This window comes from Parasteatoda tepidariorum, chromosome 1 (assembly GCF_982258835.1).
Source record: "Parasteatoda tepidariorum strain Cologne lab strain chromosome 1, Ptep-v5.0, whole genome shotgun sequence".
Taxonomy (NCBI): Eukaryota; Metazoa; Arthropoda; class Arachnida; order Araneae; family Theridiidae; genus Parasteatoda; species Parasteatoda tepidariorum.
The window spans coordinates 29,536,254-29,546,831 of record NC_141755.1 but is presented as its reverse complement, the minus strand read 5'-3'; the positions used below and the strand labels follow the sequence as shown (position 1 = coordinate 29,546,831).

Sequence of the window (10,578 nt, the reverse complement as noted above, 5' to 3'; positions counted from 1 at the left end):
ATACGTAGAAATTTTCTTTGCTGTGGAAAATAAAGTTCGTTGACAAATTAGATTCGTTTTTGGTTCATCAACTTTTTTACTCCAAAAATGTCCAATAAATACAAAAAAATTGAACTAAGTTAAGAATCATAATACATTTTGATGTCGTATGATAACAATGATATTGGAGCAATTCAAAGACAAAAAAAGTAGTTCTTAAAAAAGTAGCATAACTGAAATTAATAGTTACACACTTTTTTATCTCACTAGTCACTCTAAGAAGTCATTGCAGAAGTTGTTGTTTGGCTTACATTAACATGCTTCAAAATAGCTTTTACAAATCCAGATTGTTAAGATAGTTTTACGAAGTAAATCTGCGTCAGTTAAGGCCAAAATTAAATAACTTGTCTATTATATTAACTATCTATTATTATATGAATAACTTATCTATTATTATATAAATAGCTGTATATATTAACTATGGTCTCAATAAAAACATTAAGCAGACATTCTTCATAAATATCAAACATGAATTTTGCACTCAAGTTATCATCTAAAATAACTGTCTTTATAATATTTTTTTATTTATCATTTCTAAATTGTTATCATATACTAAATAAGATAATTTGTTGGCAACTAGTAGGCTACACACCATGGATCAAAAATTAGAAATCTTTACTTAAGCATAGGTGTAAGACACATTTTTCTGTTAAATTTACTTTTCAGTTTTCTATTTTTAATAAATGCGAGAACTATAATTTAAAGTCTCGAATTTTGTGCAAATCATTACCAAAAAAGAACAAAAATATAACAAATAAATGATTTAAACACTTTAGATTTTGGAGTTTATCACTGAAATTATCACTTTTTTTTCCTGTTTTAAACTGAAATAATTTTGCCATAAATTGGAAATGTGAATTTACTTTTGCAATAGATTTTTTCTCATTTTTCTCATTCAAAAATCTTCATATAAAAAAAGATTAATCTGATTTGCTTGATATTAAAAATTTCAGCTTAATATAAATATATATCATTTGCATATTGCTGTTCCGAACTTTTCAGTCTTTGTTGCGTTTCATTGTTTTAAAAAACTCTAGGACAACAATACTTAAGAGAGTTAAATGAAATTTTATTCCTCTGTATATTGTTTTAATGGTTCTTCTTAAACATTGTTGCCGAAAATGACCATTGTTAGTCACACCAACAAAGTAACAAAAAATATTGATTCCTCATTCTTATTTGAGCTTTTATAAGTGAATAACGTCTTTTTTGACTAGTGACTTATAATTTGTGAAAATGAGTGAACTTTTTCGTTTTGCTGTGCTTAATCACTGGCAAAAAGAGTTGATAAAAAATCCAAGGCCTTACCGTAAGCATGAAACCTATTAATTTCATAGATTTTTAGCAAAAGATAAATTTCGAAATATCAAAAAATCTTGATTAGGATCTATTTAAGACTTTTTGGAACTAAGCAGGAAGCGGCGATATACAATATTAGAAGTCGGTATTATTTTGTGTGAGACAATCCCCAACTTCCACAACTTGTGATTTCATTCATTGCATAAATGTTTTAATTTAATCCAGTTTGAAAATCCTTGAAACTGAATTGAATTAAAGTATGAAAATTCTTCCTCAAATTGCAAACGGAAGTATTAAAATAAAATGAAAAACTTCGAATAGAAATAATACAAGAAAAATATGAAATAACTGCTATTATTTGTACAAACACAAGTATATTATTAACTTATAATGGTCCGAAGTATTTTAAAACTATTTCATATTCTGAAGAAAGAAAATAATTCTTTAACGCTGCAATTTATTTTTCCTTCATTAGAAATTAAAATGATAATACACTTTTATAAAGGTTTTCATCATCGCAAAACATGTTGCACTACACTGTAAATCATTACAGATCAAATTTAGGTAAAAAGTACCGGCACTTTGGATGTATCATGCGTAAAATACATGAGAATCTGAACGACAATACTTTTTATCATGAAATCCATTTTTTCCGGAACATCTCAAGGATCAAAATTTTTTTGCAATAATTATTACCTTAAAATCACTAAATCACTTATATTAAATAAGGAATCATTTTTCTTAAATAAATATTACAGTAAAATTACGGCATAATATTTTACGGTAAAAATGGGCTTTAGTGTAACATGTGTTTTACGAATAATGCACCAAAAGTACCAATACTTATTTCCGTCATTTCATTCGGAATTTTTGATTGCAGAAATAATGCTATTTGTTTAAAAAAAGAAAACATAATATGATTTATTTAATGAAAAATAAAGTTGTAAACTTTTGAAATTATATGCATTATAAGCTAAAAGAGACATTTTTATTTCATTAATTAAATTAAGTACCTAAAAGCAATAAGCAATTGTAGTTTAAAGGGACATTTTGTCGCTTTTAATTATAATAACTATCACCTAATTATGTAGTCTTATCACATTTCTTCATATTTCAATCAAACCTTAAACAATAAAAAAGAGTATTTAAGTTCATTTTAATTCATGTAAATTGTAAGTGTATTTTAAACTGAGGAATGTTTCGTTATTATACCGTTTTGCGAGTCGTACTAACCGGTTTCTATTCGATCTACAATATATATCTACAAGTATATATATCTACAATATATATCACAACAATATAAGTAATAACTTATTCATTAATAAGCATGATTGGTATTACTAATAGTTAAATGATATTTTTGAGGCCCCCGAAATCGAATAGTACTAGTATTTCTAATGTATTCATTAACAAAACATTTAAATTATTATCCAAGTGGAACGGAAGTTTTAAAATTAAATTAAAATCATCTAAAAGATGTTTAGAAAAAAATTGTTGTTGTATGTGTTTTCATAAAGAGTCATGACTTTTGGATAAATTCAGATAGATCACTTTGTTGCTATGCATTTCAGTAAAATCTTTTTTTTAGGTTCTTTTTTAATTTTAAGCAATTACACATTGGTTAAAAACAACAATTCTTAAATGTAGTATAGACAATGTTGTATAGATCTATATTAAATAGTTTTTTTCTTCCTCATAGAATGAGCTACGTTATTCAGTTATTATTATTCCAATTGTTCTTGAAAATTTAGTTACAATTATTCAACTTGTGGTTGTTATCCAGTTATTACATTTTTGTTACCCAAATTCAAAATAGTCAAAAATAAGCTAAATTAAAATTTAATTAATAATCTTTTTTTAGCGCCTGGATTTCTTGCAGAGGACACCAGTAGTAGTTCATCTGGAACAGATGGGTAAGTATTTGATTTAGATTGTGAAATAATATAATTTCTTTAAGGAAAAAATGGTAATTTTTTAAAGTTAAAGACATAAATAAATAAAAAGACGAATAAATAAATTAAAAAGAAAGAAGGAAAGAAATGCAAAGAAAAAAATCCTTTTGAAAAAGTATAAAGAAACTGTCGTATTTAAATAATTTAGATTAAATATAATTATTTGAAAAGAATATTGCATTAGATATTGTACTTAGAACATGTGAAGAAAATATCAAATGTGAATATCGATATGAAATGTTAATATGAGAATGATAGCAATGTGAAGAGTTGTTTTTAACAAAATTTATTTCTTTAATATTGACTTGACATTAAATTAGTCTTTATAATTTCTTAAATATGAGTTGAGCCAAAAACTGATGAAAGATGACCACCTTGAGATAATTAAGTATTCTGTCTATAAATATCTAATTGATAAATATATTATTTTCTTTCTTTTGTTTCAGCTACGAAATGCTGGGGGTTATGGGTGAGATAGTGAGTGAGGAGTCAAATTTGACTTCTGATGAGGATGACGCTAATGATAGGTACTATTTAAAGTTATTATCTTTAAGACATCATAACATTTGTATTTTAAACTACGTTAAATATTGAACAATGTTGCATATTAGTACACAAAATTATACCATGGAAAAGAAAAAGTGATAAGGAATTCGAAAGTTTTATTTTTTTGCATTTGGCACTTTTGTCAAAAATAAATTGTGTTTATTAGTTTTTAATTTTTATTTAAGAATTCATACTATTAGCAATAGAATGAAAAATAAATCAAGGAAATCTATCGTAGATAACTTACGATGTTTCTTTTTTAATTGCGTGGCAGAACTGTACTTTTGCATACATATTTATATATATTGGAATTAGTAAAAAACATGCATATAAAAAACTTTTAAACTATGCAAATTAAATTAATTTGCTAATTAATTGATTTGATAGGTAAATATAAAAGGTTTATACGATCATAAATGGGAAATGCAAAAAAAAAATGCTTAAATTCTCACAAAAAAAGGTTTATTACTTTATTCTTTACTATTAAATATGTTCATGTAAGTCATGTATTAAAATTGAAGTAACTATATAATGTGATAATTTCATTTTTTACTTTTAGCGATGATATGGAAGAACTGAGTGCAGAAATAGAGCATTCTGAGTCATCTTCCACGAATGATGAAGATGGTGAGATTTTGGATAGGTAATCTAGTTATCTTTTACTTTATTATTATTGCGGTAATTGTCTTTGATGTGATTTTAAATATTTAGCGATTTTCTATATGATATATTGAATAGTATTTATGTTGTTACTTTTGCATGCTGATTTTCATCGTGGAAACTTTAGAAAATAATTGTGTAGAATTCTTTTTAAGAAATGCAAATTGAAATAATTTATGATAATCAGAGCTTAATGTTTTGAAATAAGTTGTACAAAATTCATAAAAGTATGATTTAATTCTTATTAAAAAAAGACATGCTATCATATGTTAAGCATATGTTAAGCTTAATTTGTTAACAAGATAATATGATAATTTTATTTTTTTATCTTTAGAGATGACTTGGTTGAGTTGAGGGCTGAAATAGAGCCAGAAGAGTCATCTTCAACAGAGGATGAAGATGTTGCTATAGAGAATAGGTAGCTTAAATAGTTTTAATATTATTGAGATTAATTATTTTAAACAAAATTTTATACACTTAGTAATTTTTAAGAGCACATTCTACCTTTTTTGTGCAAACTTTCGTAGTGAAATGAATAGAAATATATATTTACAATTTATTTAAAAAGTGCAAAACAAAAAAATTTGTTCTGATGAGAACAAGATAAATTACAAAAAATAAATATGAAGCATAAGCGAAAATGTATGAAATGGTTTTTAAAAAAAAATAATTTTACTTTTTGATACGTAAATATTTCAGGCAAATACTGCTGAAAAAAATTACTTCTCAAAATTACTACGAAATAAATATAGTCGAATTTTAAATCTCACGCATTGAATACAAGGAAAAGTGGCATGCGCAACATAGAAACAACATGTATATTTATTTTGATGCATCATGGCAAAATGTCACATCATCATCAAATGTGACAAAATTTTAATTTTGTTAGTTTATAACGATTAAATAATCGAAGAAAAAATCTAATTTGATAATAATTTCTTGCACATATCTGCATTTTAAATTTATATCACGTGTAAAAATTGTCTTTAGATTGGTAATCAGCACTTTTCTACTTAACCGCCGTGTTTATTTGTAAATGAAGAAGAGTTCTCAGAGCTGTTCTTTTGAACATGTCACTATAGGTAGAGATTTCAATGTCAATTACACATGTTTTAGAGTTTTTTCTATCGCATTTTTTCACTCATTTGCGAAACTCATTTTAACAGGGAAGGCATTTGATAATCTTGGGGTAATTGTTCCATGAACTAATTTCTTTTTTTTATTTTTAGCGAGAAAATGGTGGAATTGCAGGCTGATATTGAGCCTGAAGAGTCAGAAATGATTCTTGAAAAAGAGATTGTTGCTACAGCTGGGTAATTAAAATCATATTTTAAACTTACATAAAAAGAGTCTTAAATTAGGTAAAACACCAGATTTAAATTTTTAAGCCCCGGAATCATAATTTAATTTTATTCGAATTCTCAAAATTACTTTCTTCGAGAAACAAATAACCTACATTCTATTTCACTCATATTCTAATAGAATGGATATTTTCCGCATCAATTTTCATGAGATTTCTGTTTAGCAGTATTTTAATCCAAAATTCAAAATCCGATTTTCTACACTTACCTAGTTTTGTGTAACTCCTTCTTACTGTCCACAAAAGCTCATAATTTTATTTCATTTATTGAATGCAATTCCGTTTAATGTAAATATATTTTTTATATAAGAATGTTTTATCAATTTATCTACTTTATTATCCAAAATAGGGATTGTAACTACAATCTAAATAACTTGGTCTCAATAGATCAGTTTTGTTTCGATCAAAAGAGCTCCTGAGAGCTTTTACACATTAAAGTTAGTTTTTTACTTCTTGCAAATTTTGCTGTATCAAAGAGTTCATATTCTTAAATTTTAATTTTTCAAATGCTATTCAATTAATTCTTTCAATTTCTGCGTTTTGTCTTTTAGCATTTCTTAAAAGAAATTTTGTTAAATATTTGCCTTCAAGAAAAATTAAAAAAGTCTAAAGTATTTGGGTTTTTAGCAATAATAATTAATTACAAAAAGTAATATTTTGCATAGAATAACTTTTGAATAAACTGACTAAAATTGCAACATTCCCTCTGATGAAAATCAAGGTTCCTATTCCGTCACAAGAAATGAATCTAAATAAATATTTTTATATCTGGTTTCATAACCTTATGCCTGAACAGATATTTTAGCATATTTGAGGAAAGTCACGCAACTCATGAAAATCAAAAGTTAATAATGTGTTCAAGTTTTTAATTCTTCTCATTTTAGCTTAAAGTAGCTACATTTTAATATTAAATTAATTTTACTAATTTTCTTCTTTAATTTTAGTAGTGACAAAAGTGGCCATTATTACTTCGAGATTGATTCGAGGGAAAAGATAATTCTGGCCAAGGCTAATAAAGTGAAGGAGTCAGTGGACATTGTAGTTGGATTAAAGAGGTATATATTAATTGCTATCGATCTTATTTAAATAAGTTCATTTCTTTTAATGGGAATTTAAATCACTAATATCATGCTTTTCTATGTGCTTTAAAAGTATATTTTACAGCATATTTATTTTATTCTACGTCTTCTCCTAACCTAAATAATAATAGTAACTAAACACGTTTTCTTGTAATATAAACAGACATTGTATGCAAAACTTTACAGAAAAAGAGAATTGTTGTTAAAATTATTGACACTATTTATTTATGTGTCAAAGTAATAAAATTACATTTTTTCGTTGTTTGTATTTGATATATTGACAAACCAAGAACGATATTTTTCTAAAATTTCTATTGTTTTGATTTTATAAAGTAATTGCGATTGTTTTACTTTATTTTGTAAGGTTGATCGACGCATAGACTACGATTTGTCTAATTTAATATGAAATTGATGCGGTTAATATTTATTTATTCATATCGATGAATATATAATAATTGTAATAATTTAATATTAAGTATTCAGATTTACATATTCATGTCTGTCATTTATATATTCATTCATATGAAAAGTGAGATTTATGTTTATGAATATTTTTTCATAGAAGAAAAGACCAATTTGCTCATTTGTTGGAAGTAAATATTAATTTATAGTAATTTATCTCCTCTTTTTAAAACTCCATAAGTTAATACCCAAACAATGCAAATTGAGGCATTAATGCGTATCTATAATGAAAATGCTAATTTATATAATTAATAAATGAATGAATTCTTACAGGTGTGGAGATATTTCTCTTTTGACAAAAAATCTGGAGGAAAAATTAGCCCAGAACCCAGATTTTGCAGAGAAAAGAGAATTGGCAAGAAAGAGAGAGAAGAAAAGCTTCCGCAATCTTGTGAGACGCCTATTTTCTGGTTGTTTCAAGCGGAAGTAATTCCTTCTTAACTGTGTGACTTTAAAACTGAGCGACATGATCTGCAACTGTGACTCTTAACTAAGACTGCGTTGCCCAATTGTGTGAATATTAAAATGGACAATGCACAATTGTGTGACTTAAAATAGGCAATGAGCAATTGTGTGACTTATAATGGACTATGCACAATCGTGTGACCTATAATGGACTATACACAATTGTGTGACTTAAAATAGACTATGCACAATTGTGTGACTTATAATGGACTATGCACAATCGTGTGACTTATAATGGACTATGCACAATTGTGTGACTTATAATGGACAATGCACAATTGTGTGACTTAAAATGGACAATACACAATTGTGTGACTTTTTAAATACACATTATATGATTGTGTGAATTTTCCTGACTGTGACGATATTTCCCAAATGTGTGACTGCAAAACTAGATATCGCTTGGTTTAAGACTACAAACTGGACGAACCGGGCTTTATTTATTTATTAAAACCGAATGTATGCCTGTAAAATTTAAACAGAGTGCAATAAATGGAACCTGTTTAAAGCTTCGTTATTATTTTTGTACGAGTATTACTCTTATTATTAGGAATATCAAAATTAATTTTTATTAAAAATGTATGTTACTGCTTTGTGTACTAAAATAATTTAATAAGTTGAACAGTTTACAAAAAAAAATAAAAACTAAGACTACCTTAATTACTCTCTAACCCCAGAAACTGCCGAAGTCCATTTTATATCATATAGCTCATTTCATTAATTCTTTTTTCCTCACGTTTGTTTACTAACAGTCAAATGTACTAAAACAAATTTCATGGCTGATTTTAATTAGTTTTTTTTAGTTGATTTATATTGTTGTACAATAGTTTTCATTATTTTGTAGTATTTGTCTTATCCACAATATGATGAAGTAACAAATCAAGTTGCTGTAATGGAAAGATTTTCGCTTGCATAAAAACCTAATTTTACAGTTTAATTACTCCAAAATTAATAAGAAACTTAGAAAAACGTTAGACTGATTGACCATCTGTAAATATGTGTGTAGTGCTAGTTTTCCTACATTTAATTATTGGCGCACTGAGAAACTTCAACATTAATTTATTATTATCTCAAAAACTAATGGTGACATCAATAACATTTTGCTATCAAGATATTTCTTTGACATTTCCTTAGAAATATGTAACATTTTATAATGTTTTATCAAATGATTTCGAAGTTGCAAGGCTTGTAATTGATTTTTTTTTTAAGTTTTCGGAGGCTATGCCAACAGTTACTTAAAAATTAAAAATTATAGAGATGTACTTTCGAATAACCTCTCTGATTAAATATAATTTTAATCAATTTGTTCCATTTTATCCTTGAAACTGGTTTATCTTAAGAGTCCTATTATCTTTTGACAGATCTCAATTGTAAAATATTGTTGTTTTCGCTTATGACAGGATACTTGTTTTTACGTATAAAATTTAATAAACAAACTTTATTAAAACAAAAATAGAGAACTTTTGAAGAATAACATCTGATTATTGAAGGAGGCATAAACATCACTTAGTGGTACAATAAGGAGTGGCGATGACTCAGTGATTAAAGCACTGGTTTGTCATTGCGAAGAGTTGGGGCTCGATCTCTAGTGGCGGCTTGCAATAGGTTTAGCTTGCTATATCGTAAGAGTTTGTCAATATATCTCCAAAATTAATTACCCAAATCATACAATTTGAGTACCCATCTTTGAAACACTTTTACTTAAAGGAAATTTAATCCAAATTTATTTTTATTTATAATGGCTGATTATGAACAGTTACAGCAAAAAACAATAAAGAACACAGAGAACAACAAAAAATGCTGAAACAGAGTTCATTAATCTAACCTATCTCCAGCCTCCCAGTAACGCTCGGTGTGAAAAGTCTTGCCCTGAGCAGAACTGTGGAATAGATGTGCAGAGTCCATGACATCTCCAGAGCTGCACAGAGTGCATATCGGGGAAGGAACAATTTTGAGTCTATAAGGGTGGTTTCTTAGGCAGTCATGTACGGTAGCCAGTCAGAATTCAGGCACTGCTCTACTCCTTGGGCCATTACACAAATTTGGGATGGCATTCTTTCAGGATTTTGGGGAAACACGGTTATAGAGGTCTTCCTGAGAACCGGCTTTAATAGATATTTTAGTAAGATTTTTAATAGTATGGAAGAGCATAAGACGAAAAACTCTTTGCATAATTAAAGAACCCTTTTTAACCAGAAAGTCGGTTTTCTTCTTTCCCGGAACTCCACAGTGGGCAGGAAGCCACAAGTGTACTATAGTTTTCTCAAGTGATGTCTGGTTTTTAAGATGAAAACGGCAGTCCAATATGCACTGTGTTATGAGATTATTGTCAGAAATGATAGTTAACAGAGCAGCTCTAGAATCGCTGAAGATAACAGCTCTTGTGAATTTTTATAAGTGGCACTGCAGCTGGGACAGAGCTGTGCGGATTGCAGCAATAGATTGATAGAAAAGTGTAATGTATGTTTTTTAGAAACTGATATAAGACACATATTTATAGAAGTACTGGATTTACAAGATCGAGTCAAACGAATGAGACCCAGCCATTCTTTCGATATGCTAGTAAATTATCTTGCTTTTATTACAACCAGTTGTGTTATTCTCTAGTAAACAATATTTTTCACAAAATTATAAGTAAAAAAAAACTAAATTATGAACTTCGATAAGGAAAGTGTTTTCCTTGTCAGCATATAATTTGCTTATAAGCGAAATCAAT

The 10,578-nt window shown here is 27.4% G+C and overlaps 1 protein-coding gene across 1 annotated transcript; it reads left to right on the top strand.

Annotated features, from left to right (window-relative positions):
* Positions 1–1,275: 1,275 nt before the first annotated feature.
* Positions 1,276–8,352, top strand: LOC122268976 (uncharacterized). Its single transcript, XM_087151526.1, has 8 exons — positions 1,276–1,348; positions 3,200–3,251; positions 3,737–3,817; positions 4,396–4,479; positions 4,831–4,914; positions 5,726–5,809; positions 6,801–6,911; positions 7,671–8,352. The coding sequence occupies exons 1-8, from the start codon at positions 1,276–1,278 to the stop codon at positions 7,825–7,827; spliced, it is 726 nt and encodes a 241-aa protein (XP_087007652.1). The 3' UTR covers positions 7,828–8,352.
* Positions 8,353–10,578: the final 2,226 nt, after the last annotated feature.